The 20,988-nt window shown below is 42.6% G+C and overlaps 1 protein-coding gene across 3 annotated transcripts in view; it reads right to left on the reverse strand.

Moving 5' to 3' along the window:
• The window catches only part of LOC124152339 (polyamine-transporting ATPase 13A3-like), a 38,240-nt gene extending 23,363 nt beyond the window's left edge, over nt 1-14,877 (reverse strand). For all 3 annotated transcript variants that reach the window (XM_048394100.1, XM_046525244.2, XM_046525245.2), the window contains exons 1-14: nt 14,697-14,877; nt 12,663-12,748; nt 8,738-8,905; nt 7,391-7,431; nt 6,828-6,897; nt 6,110-6,195; nt 4,763-4,837; nt 3,494-3,563; nt 2,980-3,114; nt 2,531-2,597; nt 2,084-2,215; nt 1,250-1,423; nt 852-997; nt 339-539 (exon numbers count right to left, since the gene is read on the reverse strand). In XM_048394100.1, coding sequence (XP_048250057.1) covers nt 339-539; nt 852-997; nt 1,250-1,423; nt 2,084-2,215; nt 2,531-2,597; nt 2,980-3,114; nt 3,494-3,563; nt 4,763-4,837; nt 6,110-6,195; nt 6,828-6,897; nt 7,391-7,431; nt 8,738-8,905; nt 12,663-12,748; nt 14,697-14,862 — 1,617 coding nt within the window. In that variant the 5' untranslated portion in view covers nt 14,863-14,877. The remainder of the gene's footprint in view (nt 1-338; nt 540-851; nt 998-1,249; nt 1,424-2,083; nt 2,216-2,530; nt 2,598-2,979; nt 3,115-3,493; nt 3,564-4,762; nt 4,838-6,109; nt 6,196-6,827; nt 6,898-7,390; nt 7,432-8,737; nt 8,906-12,662; nt 12,749-14,696) is intronic.
• Between the last annotated feature and the right edge of the window lie 6,111 nt (nt 14,878-20,988).

Here is a 20,988-nt window from a genome sequence, read left to right on the forward strand (position 1 = left end):
TAAAACGAGTGAGTGAGTGAGTGAGTGAGTGAGTTGGGTTTAACGCCACTTTTAACAATATTCCAGTTATATCGCGGCGTGTCAGCTTATTGTGGGAGGAAAGCCCGAAATGATGCAGGTGTCAGACGTTTACCACTTCGGCGAAACCCACGAGCACGGGTATGGTGCTGACAAACCTAGAAACATAATAGGGGCGAACCGGGATTCGAACCCACAATCATAGGTTTCTGGCGTGCCCAAGGGACGCAACTCTGCACATCGAATTGCGGCACCTTAGACGACTGGGCTCCCCCCGTGCCCGAAAGTTAAATAACATGCACGCTGTTCAGTAAACTGACCTTGTCGAAGCAGACAACGTTGATAGTGCCGCAGATGTTGATGCCTCGAGGGCTGATGCAGAAGATGCCGGCCTTCTTCAGCCGCTGCTGGGCGAAAACGATGCCAACGCTGAGGGCGGCAGGAAGGGCTGGGGGGACCGTTATCGTCAGTAGATCCAGAGTCCGGATGATGATGTCGCTCACAGTGTCGCCGTTCCTCACCTACACCACACACACACACACCTTAATATGACTGTTTTGTGATGATTGTGAAGCACGGGTGGTCCAGTGGTCTAAGGCGCATCTGTCCATGGGTCACAGATGTAAATTGATTAGTGGGGATTCCGGGAATTGTTTTAAAACATAATTTGCTCGAGAAAATATGGAAAATTTCACCCAAATACAAAATGTATTTTTTTCGCTGGACATGGTTGAAATGGGTTAGAGATTTGAAAACTTTAAATGTTGTCAGTGTGGCTTTTCGAAAGCAAATATCCGAAACACAAATATAGTTTGGCGTGACCCAACACTCACCATCAATATTAATGTGTATATGAAGCCAAGTGATGCGAGGAAGGCAAGGATACCGATGAACCAATAGGTGTCTCTGTTGAACTTGAAGTCCACTGGCTTTGGGAACATGATAGAGCGAACCAACTCGCCCTTCGCTGTCAGGAAGCCTAGAAAACAGGGACAGAACTCATTATTTTGAAGCAAGTCTTGCGTAACTCAATGGTAAAAGTTCATGTCTAACAGGCATGCAGCACAGGACCAAAAGCTGGGATGTTTGAAACAAACGTAAATAGAGTAGGAAACACAATGACCGAATATGTGTACAGAAACGGATATGATCTAACTTCCGCGATCATTTCATATGAAGATACGCCTTTGTAACATCGTTTCTTTCCCTATGCATTTGGTTCTCTTCTTACCGCTTCTGAGGACGACGGCGTTGACTTTATGGCTGCCGTAGTAGCGAGTCTGGATGACGTGAGTACCACAGAAGAGGATATGTCGGGAGTGCTTCTTGATGTCAAACATGGCTTCCTGGCTTGAGGCGTGCAGGGGGTTGGGGAGGGGCGTCTTGGTCACGGGCACACTCTCGCCTGGGCACAAATCACAGAAACATGGGGGCTGTATATCAAACCTTGTCTAAAAGGACAATATCGAACCCGATGAAATCATGTGACCGACACATTTCCGTATCAACGAATCACAGAATATTACAGAACTAGTACAGACCGTATAAAAATATTCATCTGGACAGTGGATGTTCGGGGTGAAGGATTCGCACATGGATTCGTACTAGCGAGGTCTTCGTACAAGGATTCGTACAAGCGAGGTCTTCGTACAAGGATCGTACCAGCGAGGTCTTCGTACAAGGATTCGTACCAGCGAAGTAGCGAGGCGTGTTCGAATCCAATATTCAGCTCAGCTATACTACTTGGTTTGTCAGCGCTAATCCCTTGCTCGTGGGTTTCATCAAAGTGATAGATGTCTTCGTCCAAAGTGATTTTGCACCTACGTCAAACTGACACGCCCTGACATACTAGTAACTAAACTAGTGTGAATATACCTAAAACCAAACCTACTGTGCCCCGAAACACTCTAACCTGTTACACTGTGCCCCAACACTGTTACATCTAACAATGTGTCCTCTACTCTGGAAGCTGTAACAATGTGCCCCTTATCTTGGCACCTGTGACACTGTTGCCTGTAACATGTAACAGTACTGTTACTGTCTTACAGCAGTTTCTGTATACTACCTGTCAGCATGCTCTCATTGACGATGCAGTTGCCGCTGACGAGGACGGCGTCACACTGCATCATGCAGCCGTGCCGGGGCACCTCTATGACGTCACCAGGCACGAGGTCATCTGACGATATGTCTTCGTACACTGAAATACGAATATAACAGTTTGATCTAATATTATTGAACCATTTTCTCGAATAATAACACGTTGAAGAAGAGATCATTTTTATACTGATATAGAATATGAGGTGATATATCCATATCTGTTTTTTTAGTTCTCAATGTGAATTTTATTTTGCACATTTTTCATCACACCCTGTTGATAAACGTCTGAAATACTAATGTTATCCCTTGGCATAAACATATTGATATCGAAGTTTGGTACAAGGACCTGATGTCAGACATGTCTTTGAACTGATAATGTCCGGAGCTGACGATAGGTAGCGCTGATTGTACTTACCGTCCCCGCCACGACACACGGTGACGATGGTGGAGGAAGTGATGGTACTGCGGAGCGCCCTCTGCATCTGGAACACAACAGTGAGTGAATATAGTTTTACACCGCTTTTAGCAATATTCCAGCACTTGGCTCTGCCCCAGCCCCTGCAACCCAATAGTAAGTGAGTAAGTGAGTTTGGCTTAACGCCGCTTTCAACAGTGTTTCACTTATATCATGACGTGTCAGCTTATTGTGGAAGGAAAGCCGGAAGTGATGGATATCTCATACATTTTCTACTTTGTACAGGTATATGAGACTGAAACACCTAGAAACGTAATCCGGTTTTTTTTGCCGTGATTTTAAACGGGCGGTTCAAACTCCATGTTTACCTTTAGCGCCTCGACGACGAAGACGACGATGATGATGATGATGATTATGACGACGATGATAACGACGTGAAGAGTGCTTACCTTCCTCGTCTGGTAGATGGTGATGATTATGGAGAGGCCAGAGATGAAGACAATGCAGCTAGCGTAGATGGTGTAATCGTCAGCGAACCACACAGAGACACTGAACACTTGGAACACGTAGAAGGGGGACAACACCTGTGTCGGTGGAGGGTAGAGGTTGTAGATTAGGATACTAATGACACGACGACCACGATGATGATGGCAGTGACAACGTCGCTGGTGTTACTGGTGATAGAAACGGAGATGTAGATGTTGATAATGAAATGATGACAACGACACTGATCCTAGTGTTGCTGGTTCTGATAATACTGACAGTTACGATGTCGAGGAAGATGTGGTTTGGATAATGAAATAACGACGATATTGCTGTTGCTACCGCTGCTGAAAAAAATCGTGACAAGAACGACGATGGTGGAGATGATGACAATTGTGACGATGCTGCCGCTGATAATTGAACATGACGTTACCGACGGCTCAAGCTGTCATGTCCTTGCGACCATGGACACTGACTTACCTCTTTGAACAATATCTTGATAATCGGTGCCACGTGGACTCGAATAGAGTTGATACCATATAGAACTTGCCTGAAAAAAACACACACACTCGTTCAACATAAAGGCGAAAGTACTTAGTGTATCATAACAGAAACAACAACGCAAGTATTCCAAGCTGAAAAGACTTTATGGTCTAGTGCCCGGAGAGTGTCTAGTGTCCGCAAGGTCGATCACCGACTGCGTCATACGCAAAGACGTTAAAAGATGATACTTGTTGTTTCCCTGCCTAGAGCTCGGCATTAAGGGGATTAAAAACAAGGACTGATCGGCTAGGAGTTTGTATACTGTGTTTGAGTGGGGTATACATGTTAAACTGTGGCATGGTATGTCGGTGGGTTAGCACTATAAAACCGGAATAATCCTTGTAGAATAATAAACTTGTAGAAGCAGCCACATACACATACGCAAAATAGGGGCGGTCGGGTAGCCTAGTGGTTAAAGCGTTCGCTCGTCACGCCGAAGACCCGGGTTCTCATCCCGGCATAGGTACAATGTGTGAAGCCCATTTCTCGTGTCCGCCGTGATATTGCGTGATAAAGCGGCGTAAAGCCATACTCACTTACTTACACACATACACTATACATATGTATATGTGAAATAATCGTGAACGCAACGTTAAGCTCCATTTCGCCTCACCAAGCTGAAAACATCACAATATCCTCCATATAAGTGAGTGAGTAAGCTGGTTGTAACGGCGCTTTGAACACTATTCCTGTTTTCTTCGGCGTGACATCTTCATGTTGGAGGTAGGCCCGAAGTGATGCAGGTCTTACCCGCTAACCACTTTCGGGAAACACACGGACACGGGCATGGTGCTGACAAACGTAGAAACATAATCGGAGCGAACCGGGAGTCAAACCCACGATTATTGGTCATCTTTCCGGCGTGCCCAAGGGACGCAACTCTGCACAGCGAATTGCGGCGCCTCACACGACTGGGCCACCCGTGCTCCCTGGCTTATGATCGTCCTTTGGTCACAAAACTTTTTACAGAATACATGATGCGTTTCTTATCTGCTTCAGTATGTACACATAACAATTATTGCAAGCGTCGTCGAGTCGAGCCGATGTACATATAGATGGGCAATGGGCGTATCCTATTGATAGCCTCCGGAAGGAGATTCTCATATGGATTGACCTGGATAATATCGAGTGATAAAATCAATGACAGTGAGATCTGTTCTGATGATATTAAACTGTTTTGAGCTTTCATGTTCGAAATTACCATACCTCTTTCTTTGCTCATCATACGCAAGGCCTGTTTGTTGGTAGAAGAACGAACAAGCCCTGTCCTTGTCAAACCCCCTGTAACAAGAGGAGCGAGTCAAGCTTATAGCACCTAGTGCGTGTTTGGTTTGTTTGTTAATGAACGCTGTATTGAGCAATATTCCAGCAACACGACAGCGGCCTGTAACTCCTCGAATCTGCCCCAGACAAACCGGTGATTGATAAAGTGAGCACGTTCCACGCCGTCGGGTACGATGACACGCAGTCATCCAGATCACCGATCCATTAGTCGCCTCTTATGACACAAGTAGGTTGCTGGGGACCAATTCTAACCCGGATCCCCGCGGACAGGCGCTGTATGAGTGACAGGCATGAGTTGGATTTAGGCAAACAATTCAAACAAGCTATGAAAACTGAATGAATGATTTACTTTAACACTGCTTTGACCATCAGTTCAGATATATCGTACTCAAATGGAATTAAAGAACACCTGATTTATATATTTATGGCATGACAGATTAACAAAAGGCATATGAAAGAAGCTGGTGTTCTTCAACTTCTTTTCAGTAGTATATCACGTGGTGTCAGTTAGGCGCGCGAAGAAAGCCCATTGGGTCACAGTCGTTGTTTGAACAAACGGGTATGGAACTGACAGACCCAGGGTCATAATCTGGGACTCGAACCTACGACCAGCAGATCCTGACAATACAGTCTGCATCGTGAGATTCGGAACGTAAGATCAACCTTAGCACTTACAACGTCAGAAGACATGATAGTCTGGTTCAGCTATACCATGACTGACAGTTTTAGTGTGTTGGGTATGAAACAACGGTAGCCCAACCGGGGGGCGACACTAGGCCAAAACAAAAACAGTATTTTCAGAAGACAAAAAAACATTGAATAAACTTTGTTTGTTGTTTAACGCCGCACAGGTAAATGATTTCGGTCTGTAAATATTCGAGTATGGACCAGACAATCCTGTAATTGACATCATGGACATCGATGTATACAGTTGGAATACGATTACATGCAGCAACCAAGTCAACCAGCACGACCACTCGAGCCCGTTACTCGCCTCTGACGACAAGCATTGTTTGCCAAAGACCTATTGTAACCCAGATCTTCACGGGTCGTGTATGGGTAGGAAACCACGCTAGCTCAGCCACGACGTGACTCTATGGCTGTGCACATGATTTACATCCCCAGGCAAACACTGAAATGATGTTTTCAGAATAACATTAAATAAAGAAAAGGTTAATTAGGATGCTATACATTCAATTGCTTCAAGGTATTAAAAGACAGTCTTTCGATGTAGTTTTCGATATTAAAGTAATTGGAAAGACATCTCACCTCAGTCGGGTAAATTCTTTCATTTCTTTGTCCCATATGTACTTGATTTTCTTACAAATAAAGTACCGTATCAGACCATCTCTCTGCTGAAAGAGAAATAGAAAAGTCACAGTGAACGCCCAAAGCTAGCACGAAAAAAACGCATAAAGAACCGTAACAGTGGCGGGAACACAGCCTTGTCATCAGCCGTAGCGAAGACAGTACACAGCCGTAACACTGCCCTTACACATTTTAGCTCAAATAAATTGTCGCCGCTGCCTCACCTGTTCATCTCAAATAGGGGGCACACACTTATTGACATTGTTAATTGAGTTGCTGCAACCAACTTTTAGAGCGTGTCGTTTTGTCGCTTGTTACACGGAATGGGTTTTGTGAATTAAAATGTTATGATAAAACATTGATAAGATGAATGATCAACTATTACGTTGTTGTTTTCAATAATGGAACAATGGCACCACTTTATATGAAGCAGGTGCTTTTTCATACCAGTATTTTTGTAGTCATATGAAAATATGAGTTCTTTAACTTCATTTGAGTAGTATATATTGGCTCAAGTTTTGGACCATACGAGATCGAACATATATAGATCGTATTACGAAAAAGAAATTCGTGTTGCATTATCAAATGTTTTTGTCTCTCCGAGGCTACAGTTGATGCTAAATCGGTCCATACAACTCGGGATAACACTCTGGATAAATCACGAGTAGTCACATCTCACCTTGGCAGATTCGTTGGAGGTTTGTGATTGATGCACGGTCTGTGAGTTCTTGAATGGCACAGTCTGCTCTCTGGTGGATGGCGTACATGACTTCATTCACACATTTGAACACGTTTGAAAGAATTACGGATCATTCATTTGACGCATTGATCTTCATTATGCTATTATTGACAAAAGACGTGAAATAGGTTGCATTGCCACACCAATGTGGGTTTTAAACCATGACCAACATTCAAAGAACCCTAGCAAGTTTTACACAACTTTGTTTTGATTTCCGTATTGAAAAGAGATATTCAAAACGTCTGTGCTTATTTGGAAAAACGCTGTGTGTGTCGCCCCTGGGTGATGCTCGTGAAATATGCCCCTGTGCGTTTGGCACGTGCATCTCGTTCTTTGGCGACTGGGTTTATGAAATGCACCTCCCGGGCCAAAGAAACAATACAAACAAAAAATGTGGATTTTTAAGGACGTTATTTTAAGTGCTATAAATTCGACTGCGTAATCTGGGAACATGATATTGTGGTGTTGGGTCATGTATGACCATTGTAAGCTGTGACACTTACTCCGTTTTCACTGTGGAGTTGAACCATTGCTTCCACTGGTCCTGAAAGAAAAGGACAAAATTAAAGACTTTACAACGCCTCAATTATGTACAACTAAAAGTCACCTTCACAAGATATCCATACACTAAGTAACGATATCTGTCTAAAAGCTATCGAAGTGATTTGCCTTGCCTTCAGTAACACTGTTGTAGCCTCGGCCAGTGAGCACCTGGAGTGGGTGGCCTTACCTTCAGTAACACTGTTGTAGCCTCGGCCAGTGAGCACCTGGAGTGGGTGGCCTTACCTTCAGTAACACTGTTGTAGCCTCGGCCAGTGAGCACCTGGATTGGCTGACCTTACCTTCAGTAACACTGTTGTAGCCTCGGCCAGTGAGCACCTGGATTGGCTGACCTTACCTTCAGTAACACTGTTGTAGCCTCGGCCAGTGAGCACCTGGATTGGCTGACCTTACCTTCAGTAACGCTGTTGTAGCCTCGGCCAGTGAGCACCTGGATTGGCTGACCTTACCTTCAGTAACACTGTTGTAGCCTCGGCCAGTGAGCACCTGGATTGGCTGACCTTACCTTCAGTAACACTGTTGTAGCCTCGGCCAGTGAGCACCTGGAGTGGCTGACCTTACCTTCAGTAACGCTGTTGTAGCCTCGGCCAGTGAGCACCTGGAGTGGGTGGCCTTACCTTCAGTAACACTGTTGTAGCCTCGGCCAGTGAGCACCTGGAGTGGGTGGCCTTACCTTCAGTAACACTGTTGTAGCCTCGGCCAGTGAGCACCTGGAGTGGGTGGCCTTACCTTCAGTAACACTGTTGTAGCCTCGGCCAGTGAGCACCTGGATTGGCTGACCTTACCTTCAGTAACACTGTTGTAGCCTCGGCCAGCGAGCACCTGGAGTGGGTGACCTTACCTTCAGTAACACTGTTGTAGCCTCGGCCAGTGAGCACCTAGAGTGGGTGGCCTTACCTTCAGTAACACTGTTGTAGCCTCGGCCAGTGAGCACCTGGAGTGGGTGGCCTTACCTTCAGTAACACTGTTGTAGCCTCGGCCAGTGAGCACCTGGAGTGGGTGGCCTTACCTTCAGTAACACTGTTGTAGCCTCGGCCAGCGAGCACCTGGAGTGGGTGGCCTTACCTTCAGTAACACTGTTGTAGCCTCGGCCAGCGAGCACCTGGAGTGGGTGACCTTACCTTCAGTAACACTGTTGTAGCCTCGGCCAGTGAGCACCTAGAGTGGGTGGCCTTACCTTCAGTAACACTGTTGTAGCCTCGGCCAGTGAGCACCTGGAGTGGGTGGCCTTACCTTCAGTAACACTGTTGTAGCCTCGGCCAGTGAGCACCTAGAGTGGGTGGCCTTACCTTCAGTAACACTGTTGTAGCCTCGGCCAGTGAGCACCTGGAGTGGGTGGCCTTTATAAACAGATGTGGCAGCCAGTAGAAGAAGAGTCGCAGCAGCCCGACCGTGATGATGATGAAGAACCACACGACAGCTGTTTTCAGTGTATGGGGCCTAAACCCGGAGATTTCCTGTGACAGTGAGTGAGTGAGGACATTTTACAAAGTAAAGTACTGAGTTTGGTACTGCGATGTTCGCTGCCGGAAGTAGTCAGTTACGATTCGTGCACGGTGGGTATGTCTTATCGTCTTGAAGTACAAACTGTGGGCCAGCATGGCGCGCAAACGCCACTGCTATTGGCACCAGTATGTTCTATCGATAGTACTGTCCAATGACCCTTCTGAGGACAATGTGCAGTGGCGTTCTGGCCGCCATAGTAATCCTGACCCAAAGCATTACCGACCCACCCCTAAATCTGTGATGTTGCCTCACGTTGACGTTCGTTGGCACGGCAATGCCTATCAAGGGAGTCAAGAGAGAATCTGGAACATCTGAAAGCTTTACACGAGACCATCGGCGATTCCCCCAGCTTCTACGCTCTAAACACTGGCTAGAATGTGACGGTTTGGTAACGGTAGTACAACAGGCGATCACTGAGCAGGCGAATTAGCTGCATGCAGCGCTAGGATTTTGTTTGGATATCATTTTTTCAGCTTCAGCTGCAAAACAAGGTTAAATCTATGAGCCTAAATATTATTTTGGGAGGAAAACATCTTGCATCAATGTTTTTTTGAGGCAGAAATATCTCTTTTTCTTTACAGTCTGAAGCATAATTATTTAAAAAAATAAAATCCGAGGTCCCAAAAATATGAAGTGGTCGGTTCCTTAGGACGATCATTAACATTTCGTGTCAACAGAAATCTGTTCTACGTTATGCAACTCATAGACTGAGACACATTGAACATATGACTACGTCTGGCTGAAAACAAGGATAGGTGGATTACGAGCATGTCACCACTGTCTCTAACCTCACGTAATGAAGGGACACAGTCAAAGATAACGTATTGAACAATGTGAGCAAGCCTACGGCTGCACTCGGCTTATTCCTTTACCTATATAATACTTCGGGCAGCAATGGCCTAGTGATATTGAAAGATTTACTGTAAACCGCATACCGATTGATCTCCGCAAATATATAGTTCGTACAACATCACGTCCGATTTGAGAAAAAAACCTCATTTTAATAGAAAAAATAGACGGTAAAATACAGTTTCGATATCACTCAGCAAGGGCGACGGTCGCGGCAAGGTTCTTTTGTGTAATGTGATAGTTTCTGATGAATCCTGTTCAATGTGGATTCCGCACCATGATGGCAGAGATAAACTATACACCACTGTGGTGAGCTGAGTGTGAGCATAGATATACTGAACAACAAAAGTTCCTGTGACATTGAATAAGATTTAATGCTATGTTTATGTTTTTCACCAAATCTGAAACAATTTCGGTTTGGAACAGATAAAAGACTCCTGTTAGTGTTCAAATGGTTTAATTTGCCATACTGACTTCAGAAAATCCGTTATTTCATAAAAAAAACCACGAACATGTCAAAATGTCAATTTACAAATCAATAGCGTGTGTGTCCACCTCTGTTTGCGATACAAGCAACACATCTTCGTCTCATGGAATGGACCAAGCCTCGCACAAAGTCCTGTGGGATATCTGTCCATATCTGCTGGAGCATGTTTCGAAGTTCCTGGAGTGTCTGTGGAACACGTGGTTGACGTCGAAGGCGCCGATCCATCTCATCCCACGTGTGCTCGATTAGTGAGAGATCAGGGGAGCGAACCGACCAGGGGATGACATTCACGTTGTTTTGTTGAAAGGTAATGCCTGGGCCATAACAACGCAAAAACGGTAGAACAACAGGGCCGATGATCTCGTCGCGGTAGTGCTGTCCATTGAGATTTCCCTCTACCACTATCAAACGGGTCCTCTGCCTTGCTGTAATCCCACCCCATACCATAACGCTGCCGCCCCCGAACCGATCTTCTTCCATGACACAATGATTGACGTAACGTTCACCTCGACGTCGGTACATTCGAATCCGTCCATCGCTGGGGCTGAGGTGAAAACGAGACTCGTCAGTGAATAGAGCTTGAGCCCACTGCATGGCCGTCCAGCGTAGACGCTTTCTGCACCACTGTAGACGTGCTTGACGGTGGTTTCCTGTCAAAATGGGACGTCTGGCGGGTCTTCTGGCGACAATCCCTGCACATCTTAGGCGACGACGTACGGTTTGTGAAGATATTCGTCGGAGGCCAGGGATGCTTCTTGCAGTCACTGTTGCTGGCTGGAATCTATTTCGTATGTGTGTTGTTCGAATCCAATTATCTTGTCGATTAATGGTTACGCGTGGCCTGCCACTCAGAGGATGGTCTTTGACTGCATTCGTCTGTTACCAACGTTGCCATAAACATCAATTGGTGTTTCTGTGGACGTTAAATTGTCTTGCAACATCGCGTTGACTCGATCCTGCTTCAAGCATACCCATGGCTCGCAGACGCTCATTTTCGGACAGGCGTGGCATTTCGTAATGTTGAATAATTGCGTAATTTTGTTGTTTTTCTGAGTGGTTGTTGTCAGCACGATGCTAAACAATGCAAATGGAATCCCGTTAACGCACATGTTTTTATACCCATTCTTGGGTAGTGAAATGCATAGGGCTTGCGTTTTTGTGACTTGATTCCATACATGTACTACAATATTAAAAACCAAACTTTACTTGTTTGAAAAATACACTAAAATATTGGTGTCACAGGAACTTTTGTTGTTGAGTATATATGTAACTAGCGTCGTCTTGGGACTACACTTGTGCACAATGTGGCTCGGCAACATATCCCCAGATAACGCATAAGCAAACAAACTGGAGCTATTTATTTTAACAGGGTGCTGGTGTTGTTGGTTTGTTGCGGCAAAAGTAGACCAGTCCAGAGTACATATATTGACTCTTCTAGATAACATGATACACTGTACTGAACAACCGGTCAAAAGAAAATACACACCCATGTTTGAAAGTGGTGAAACAAGAAGTTGTTATTCGGTGTTGATGTATTTGATACGGGTATCCTGGGCGATTTTACATTCATCATGGCAACGAATATCTCACAACAGGTACCTGCACATGACATCTCAAGGGTCGCAATTTTACAGTACACAGTTGTCATCGTATCCCAATTGCGTGGAACGATGCTCACGATGTCAATCACTGGATTGGCTGGTCCAGACTCGATTATTTACAGACCGCCGTCATATAGCTGGAATATTGCTGAGTGCGGCGTAAAACAACAAATTAACAAACAAACAAACAGTACACAGTAATGAGCAGAGTGAAGTTTGAATTTTCAAGTGAATACTTCCTTTTGTCCGGCAGTGTATTAGGTTATCAGGCGAGTGTTTTGGGATGGTGCATATGCTATATTTGGAATAAACTTTGTATTTAGCGAACCTTGGCTTGAGTCTGATTTTTTTTAAATGAGGTATCAATTTTCCAAGTTTAAAATACCAGGTATCGATTCCAAAGTGAGACGAACTCAAAACCTGAGTGTTTATTCCTTATACAGGATATTTACACATCCCAAAACACACTTGTGTGATCATTTCTTTGTCGTACAATGTCATTCTTCTGTTCTGTCGTTGTAAAAGTATTGATATCTCATCTCTCAGAAATTGTATCTATAAAATGCAAGTTTTTCTTGAATGCGCGCATTAACATGTTAAAGAGGCAATATGATAACGTCAGGCACATTATGTTTCCAGGTGTGTATTCTAGCACAAAAATAGTTTGTCAGAGATCGTAATACTATTACGTTACATGTGTCTGGTGTCCTTGACATAAACATTGTTTGTTTGTTTCCTTCCATTAAAGTGCTCTTGACATGAATGTGTTACCATCTGATCCTCCTCCTCTGGGTTGACATAGAGTCTCCCAGCCTTCATAGGCGGTGGCCCCGTCTGTGCCATCATCAACGCCGACCCTGCAAGACAGGACATAAATAACTCGAGTTATAAGGAGTCACAGTAAACAAAAATAGGGATGGAAAAGACTAACGTCAAGGGGAAAAGATTGTCAATGAGGTGAATAGACACACAGAAGAGGGATTTAAATAAAACAACAACACTATAGTATTGCGTTAACCTAACTGTTAAATAATGTCCATTCATTGAGTGGGTGTATTGGTTGGCTGCATCCGTCAGAGTAGTGAGTGAATGAGTTGGATTTTACGCCGTTTTGAACAGTGTGTCAGTTATACCATGGCGTGTCAATATGATGTGGGAGGAAAGCCCGAAGTGATGCAGGACATACGCGTTTACAACTTTGGTGAAACCCACGAGCACGGGCCTTCTACTGACAAACCTAGGAACATAATGAGGGCGAATCTGGGATAGAGCCCACGATCAAAGGTTTCTGAAACGCCAAATGAACCCAACTTTGCTCCTTACACGAATGGACCACCATTCGATTTCAAACTTAACTACACTGATAACAGTCATTGTCGGAGTCCCTATTGCCACTACACACCGCCTTCTTGGTCCAGTGAGTAGAGCGTCTGCCCGGAGAGCAGAAAGTCGGGGCTTCGATCACCGGCCGCGTCATACCAAAATAAATGGAGTTCCCATGTTAAACACATGCATGGTAGATTGCACTGTAAAAACTGTCTCAGTGCAGACTAGTACAAACAGCCACACACACACACGTACATGCATGTCGATATGTAGGTCCAATAATCTTGATCACGACACTGAACCCCATTTCCCAGTCACCTATTGCCAATGTACATTCCTAAACCTCCGTCAGGCCCTCTCGCAACCGTGAACCACATTGGTGCCCAGGGGAGTCCCCAGAATCCCATTCTTATCGCAAAAACTTCCCTAAATGGGGAATCGGGTGGTCACAATGTCGGACCCGGCAGACCTGATACCATCACACCATAGCGGCGGGGATCAAACTCATGTTTACAACAGGTTGCAATGATGCAAGGGTACAGCTGGAGTGTTGCTGACGTAGGGGTAGACATCAGACAAGGTATATTAAACAGCTTCTGTATTGTTGCTTCTCCTGATTTCGACAAGACCAGAATCGACTGTTCAGAACCCAAGATTTGGACACAAGCACAAACTTGTATAAACGCGGCCATTTATCAAATGGATTTGTAAATTTCTCTCGTTATGAATAGAACTAGTTCATAGTTGTCTGCAGTTGCCTCCCTTGGTCGTGGCAGAATCTGATTGGAATCCCAAATTTGCTCGGATTATACTGCTTGGTTTGTTTGCATCATATCCGTGTTTCTTGGTTTCACCAAAGTAGTAAACGTCTAAGACAAGCAACACTTTGAAATATTCACTTTTGAAACTGAAAAAAACAATGTTTCTATGTGTATACTTCCACAAACGCAAAACTATTTTAAGTCTTGTTTTGTAATTATTCCTTGCCTAAGTGGGAACATGAAGCTGGGGTAAACAATGACACGTCAGCTACATCTCAGACGTGTTCCACTTCATTGAAGCCGAGAAACATGATCTGGGCGAATCTGGAAGGCCAACACACTGGGGAAATGTAACACGTTTTCAATGCTCTACCAACAATACACAACTGTTCAGGGAATATTGCATTTCGGGGTCGTAAGTTTGTTGTCACACTGTCTCGTCTCTCCGGGTCACACAGCTGTCTGTCTAGAAAATGGTCTTTATTTATCATCATCATCATCATCATTATCATCATCATCAAGATTTGTATGTTCACGGCCACTACGAGAAGAAGTCAAATTTCGTTCACTGACAGAAATGCTAATATGCTTTTATATATTTCTGTTTCCTGCTTTGAAGTATGGTACATCTTTCATATATTTTCTAAATTACTGGTAGCACACTATCAAACCTTTGTTTTATATTCAAAGATTAAAATAAAAGTATATTAATACAAACGTCGTTTTGTGGAAACCTGGTCGAGGTTTGTGAAATGGGGAGGTGTCACAATAGCGACCTTTGCTTCGCTTGGGTCCAAAATCAAGGGGTGAAAAAAGGGTCGCTCTGGTGAGACAACTGTCGTTTTGATACGGAGAGCGTCTAAAAATACAAGAGAAGCACGCATTGGGCGAATGTTACGAATTTAAAGGCATAGCACATCGACTGAGGTTGGTCTCTCAGGAGTTAGAATCTGACTTCTCGGTGATTTGTATCACATTCCAACCAAATTCACATTCACAAGACATAACCTGAAACATGTTGTTAAAACATATGATCATAAATGGTTGTGTTGAATTGTCATTCACTGCCGGTAATCGGGCGAAGCAGATTTTGATCAAGCACTGCAATGACCTCCATGCATCGGTAACGTACTTACATTTATTTCAGAATTTACATTTCGATAAAAGTCTTCCTACAAACCAAAATGACGCCATCCAATACAGTTAAGAAACGTCCAGTTATTCCTTGCATAAAACGTCATTTGGTTTAGAAATATATCTAAATATAATTTATATTTTAGAAACTGTCTTGTAAAACACAGACGCAGTTTCCATCAGTTTAGAATTGAAACTGGACGACACAACAAACAACCAAGATTTGAGAGAGTGTGTTAACTGTGTAACAAATTGTATATGGAAGATGAGAACCATTTTACCCTTGTTGGTGATATGTATATCAGGAACTGTTAAATGCCAGCATTATGCTGTCTCAATCCTTCTTTAAATGTATTAAACATGCTCATGTCCAGTAAAAGTGAAGATAACTTCAAGAATCCTGCAATTCTATACATAAGTCTACAGAACTAAGAAGAGCTGTGATAGGACAAAATAGCATTGTCTCTCTGTTGTAACACTATGTGATATGGGCCAATGGCCGACACACTTTTGTGAATAAAGCCGACTGGACTCACTTCGACGTCGCTAGACGCGACCACGACTATCAAGTGTAAAGTGTAAGGTGAATCGTGACTCATCGGAAAAGAAGACTCGTGACCCTTGAAGATTACCACAGTTTGGACGTTGAACACCATTGACGTCTGTTAGCAGGATCACGGTTTGTAAGGGCGGCACAACACGTGGACGTCGAGTAGGGAGATGAGCTGCCTGTAGGCGATTTCTAACCGTCTGGCGTGTAACTCGTACTCAAGTAGCCTGATGAAAGTTTGCAGCAATTTGATTCGCCGTTTGGGTTTGATTTCGGAGAGCCTGGTTTCGGTTCAATCGGTCCTGTCCTGTTGTTGACCTGGGACGCCCTGAATGGTGTCGATCGTCATAATTTTGGGTTAGTTGGTACCTGTTCTATAGTCTGCTATTCACAGACTGTGAAACATCGGACACTGCACGCCAGTTTCCAGCATCGCAACATCTCGAAGATGCTCCGCGCGTTGCAAACGCCGCATCGTTAGTTCATACACAGACAATGAATGAAACCAAGTAAATCACAACTTATAATAAGCAGAATAAATAAGATTGACATAAATAATGATCCAAAGAGATTATTCGACTAACGCTGAAAGTGGCGCTACTGCGTGAGACATGTGCAAACTACAGGATGTGTTTTGGTGTTTCGTTTTACAAATAAAAACGTTCTTGCATAGGATGTTTGTCGTCAACACTGATCTTTATTCTAATACTTGGTGTTAACATTTATATTTCATGATCCCCTACATTTTTCATAGAGTATATAAGTCAGGATACCGGATAACTAGAACATTTTTCCAGGTCCCCACGAGTTCGACACAACAAGGATCGACTATATTATTACATATAATACACACAGGAAAGAACACAGACAACGAAAACATATATATTAAATAAAAACGTATTGCAGCATTAACAACCATTTCAAAACCGATTAGTTGTACGGAGACCCACATCATTTCGGGCTTTCCTCCCATACGTGCTATTACATTTAATTCATTAACTTTAACAAATGCAAGTTAACAATGTTTTAAGTCAGCATCGGCCGTTGCGAGAATGCCAGTTGAAGTGGATCATGCGTGTTGACGCACACTGAAAATCTTTTTCGTAATACAATTTTCTAATGGTCCCAAACATAAGTCAAAATATATAAGGACAAATGTTACTGACTGCGTTACAGCTATATTGATGATGTTACAGCTATATTCATGATGCTACGGCTATGTTCATGATGTTACATCTATATTCATGATGTTACAACTACATTCATGATGTTACAGCTATATTCATGATATCACTGCTATATTCATGATGTTACAACTATATTCATGATGTTACAGCTATATTCATGAGCATGCATCGTGAGCATGCATCTACGCAATTGGGATACGATGATATGCATCACCCGAATCAGCTAGCCTGACCACACGATCCCGTTTAGTCACCTCTTTCAACAAGCATGGGTTGCGAAATCAATTCTAACCCAGATCTGCACATGTCGATTTTGATATATTGCAACCCCGAAATACAAACACCATCATTGTAGGCCATAATATAATTTTAACATCTTTCTCGATGATATATATTCATTGACTCCACTAAACCCATAGATACACATCTCCATGACCATGTCCCAATCACAACTGCGTTCTAAGAGTTCTCAGCAACGGGTTCCTCTGAAGAAAAATCCAATTCTCACCAAAAACAGATCTTCACCATATAAAATCCAGAACTGCATCCTGATAGAGCTGGATTCACACAGACAGCGATAAACAAAAGTATTACATAATAGAAATGTCTCCCAACCTACCTGGTGTGGAGGACGCCTCACGGTAACATGTACACGGAGCTGTGGCGATAACAGACGTGACCTACATTTACAACAAACATGTCAAACCTGAACTGCCGGCAACAGAATGTATACACCAGCGATAACAGACGTGACCTACATTTACAACAAACATGTCAAACCTGAACTGCCGGCAACAGAATGTATACACCAGTAGTATAGGTAATGAGGGTTCTGCCGCAACTCCACTGGAGCCGGATTCATATACCTATACTGCTACTACAGGTGGCATTTTTTATGCGTAAATGTTGATGCGATTCAATGATAGTCATGAGATTAAGGTAAATTGACTCTAGCTCACCAATACCTGGGGCCAATCATTGCTTCAGATGAGCCTAAATGGTAATAAAAATATTCTTCATTATTTTTATCGATAAAGCGATATTCAACATTTTTATTAAGTTCTTCGTTCATTTTACTAGGAGACCAGACTATATAACTACACTCTTCTTGTAAATTGATAAGAAACAATTGATAACCGTATTTGGTTTGTTTGACATCACTGATATAATAAAAACCTTGTGGTAATTCTCTCCATTTAATAGTTTTTTCGATCTCCATTATTATATATATTTATGTAAGCATTTGTCTAAATGTGATCAAACGATAGTAAGCAATCTATTTTTAATCTCCAACCAGTTCTTTGGTTTTGGCACGGAATAATTGACGCGCTTGTTGCCTCCCCTGTTCTATGAACTTTTTTTCTCATCCTCGCTAATACCACTGGTCTTACGAGATTTTGATCGAATCTCCTGCTTCATTTTGTTGTATTTGGTGAGCTCCGACAGCACTAAACGAAAATCGTCCTCAGATATCTTACAATCGACCATTGATGTCGAAATATGATCCTCAATGCTGATCAACTTTGCTTCGGCGAGTATCCGAATACTATCGTGTTTTAATGCTTTCTTTTGTAACCTACGAGAAATGAATTTTATCGCTATTCCTGCCAGTCCCGAGACTCCAGCGGTTATTTCCATACCGAGCACGATAGGCGCGGCGATTATAGTTGATAATAAACCGAGACCCGCTACACCGAGTCCCATGCCAGCTGCTACAAGCGCGGTGTCAACTCCGTCCAGAGCATTCACGGCTCTGCGATACTTTTTATACAATCCAAGTCTCAACTCCCTATCCTTCTCTATTCGATGTTTTATGTCGCTTATTTGATGTAATCGAAATCCATCAACAGTTTCCATCTTTTCAATTGCTTCATCCAGCGCTGGATATAAACTCATAGTGAAAATTACGATCATATAATAGTCTTTAATTGGTCTTGCTTAAATGTTTTGAGACTATACATCAACCTTATCAAATGTATATTATACGGCAAGAATATCTTAGAAAGAGAAATACTACCACTTTTAATAATTTGAACCCCCTCGAGGGTTGCAACGGGCGCTGCTCCGATATGAATAATACTACAACGTCGACGCTCGTGTTTCTTGAGCCATTTAATCGATAGACCTGGTAATATTTCGAAGGCATCTTCCGGTACATCTCCGAACAAGACTTCAATAATAAGAGTAGAAATATTAGGTATTGCACTCAAGTTCTGTTTAATATCTTCGAATTCAGTAACCAAATTTAAAGTAACGTTTTTTAAGGCCGGACGACTATATAACATATGACCTGGGTTTTCTGGCAGGGGGGTGACTAACACACTTTTTCGTTTTGACGGGATATAAGCCGCGAGTACGATGCCACTATTTATTATCTTAGTTAAATTATGGCCCTTACCCATCATCACATAAGGTGGGGTAATGACGATATTCAGTAGCCACTCGATGTTTACGTCGACCATAGTCCATTTATTATCGTTGTTGCGAATAATATTGTATGAAGTGTTTTTAATGAGTCTACTAACGTCGACATCGCTTAAATCTTCTAGATTACCCGTGAATGTGACTTCTTTCCGCTTGTATACATTATCGTGTAAGTGTAAAGCGTATAACTTACCATTCCTACCGGGTTTATCGAATCCTTCTGTGTCTCCGAGATCGGAAAGCGCAATTGTATTACATTGTCTGAGCGTTCCAGGGCCTGATGCATCAACCATTATTTTTAATATGGAGTGTTACACTTAAGTATCCTATATGTACTGGTTGGTGTTTTACATCTAATACAGAAATTTTGAGGTCTGAAATAATACCACGCTTCAATTTTTTATATTGTAATGACGAGAAAGATTCCGTTCTACCGCTATTATATTTTTCATTTTTCACTGGAACACATCTGAGTAGAGTTGAAGGACTTTCTAGTTGAATATTATTTGTGGTGCTTATTTGATCAAGATGGATGAACAACTCTTTATAGGGAACTAAATCGGGTAATTTAACATCCAGATGTATGCCAATTAAGCGAGAAAATTCCCATGTAGCTGATTGTTCCAATAAAAATATATTTGGATTTCTAGTGTCTAATTTCACTGTCCCAGTCGCCTCATTTTATGTGAGACTAGCTCCATTAGGCTTAAAAATTTCATCATTGAGTGAGCTTACGCTGTAATACCCATCAGGTATAGTAATGGATTTGCCAGTACCAGATGGATTTAATAACCATATCCTATTATTATCTTTTGCAGCATTTATATTGGTCTACCGTGGGTAATACGTTACATCGCATAGAGCGACTTCAAGCTGACCATCCGAGTTATCGATAGTACGAAGCAGTTGAATAGACTGACCATTTATTATTCCCAGGAGTGTAACATACATATCAAATATACAATGATACTATATCATAACTTAAATATGGAATCAACCATTATTTATAATATGGAGTGTTACACTTAAGTTTTACATCTAATACAGAAATTTTGAGGTCTGAAATAATACCCCGCTTCAATTTATTATATTGTAATGGTGAGAAAGATTCCGTTCTGCCACTATTATATTTTTCATTTTTCACTGGAACACATCTGAGTAGAGTTGAAGGACTTTCTTGTTGAATATTATCCGTTGTACTGATCTGATCAAGATGGATGCACAACTCTTTATAGGGAACTAAATCGGGTAATGCATATACAGTCACTGGTTTGTTGGCTGGTAATAATACTGACTGTCCAAATCCAAGTGTAATTGCTAAGTCCTCGTCAATAAGTATACTTGTTTCTCCAGTGTATATTTTCACTGTCCCAGTCGCATCATTTTGTGTGATACTAATTCCATTAGGTTCGAAAATTTCATCATTGAGTGAGCATACGCTGTAATACCCATCAGGTATAATAATGTATTTGTCAATACCATTGTTTTCACCTGGTATAATCATCTCATTATTTCTTTTTGCAGCACTTATATTGGTCCACAGTGGTTAATACATTACGTCACAGATAGCTACTTCGAGCTGTCCATCTGAGTTATCGATAGTATGAAGCAGTTCAATAGACTGACTATTTGTTATTCCCGGGAGTGTGACATACATATTAAATATACAATGATACTATATCATAACTTAAATATGAAATCGAGACAGATAACTC

The sequence above is a fragment of the Haliotis rufescens genome, unplaced genomic scaffold (genome assembly GCF_023055435.1).
Source record: "Haliotis rufescens isolate VD_foot unplaced genomic scaffold, xgHalRufe1.0.p SCAF_13, whole genome shotgun sequence".
Lineage (NCBI taxonomy): Eukaryota > Metazoa > Mollusca > Gastropoda > Lepetellida > Haliotidae > Haliotis > Haliotis rufescens.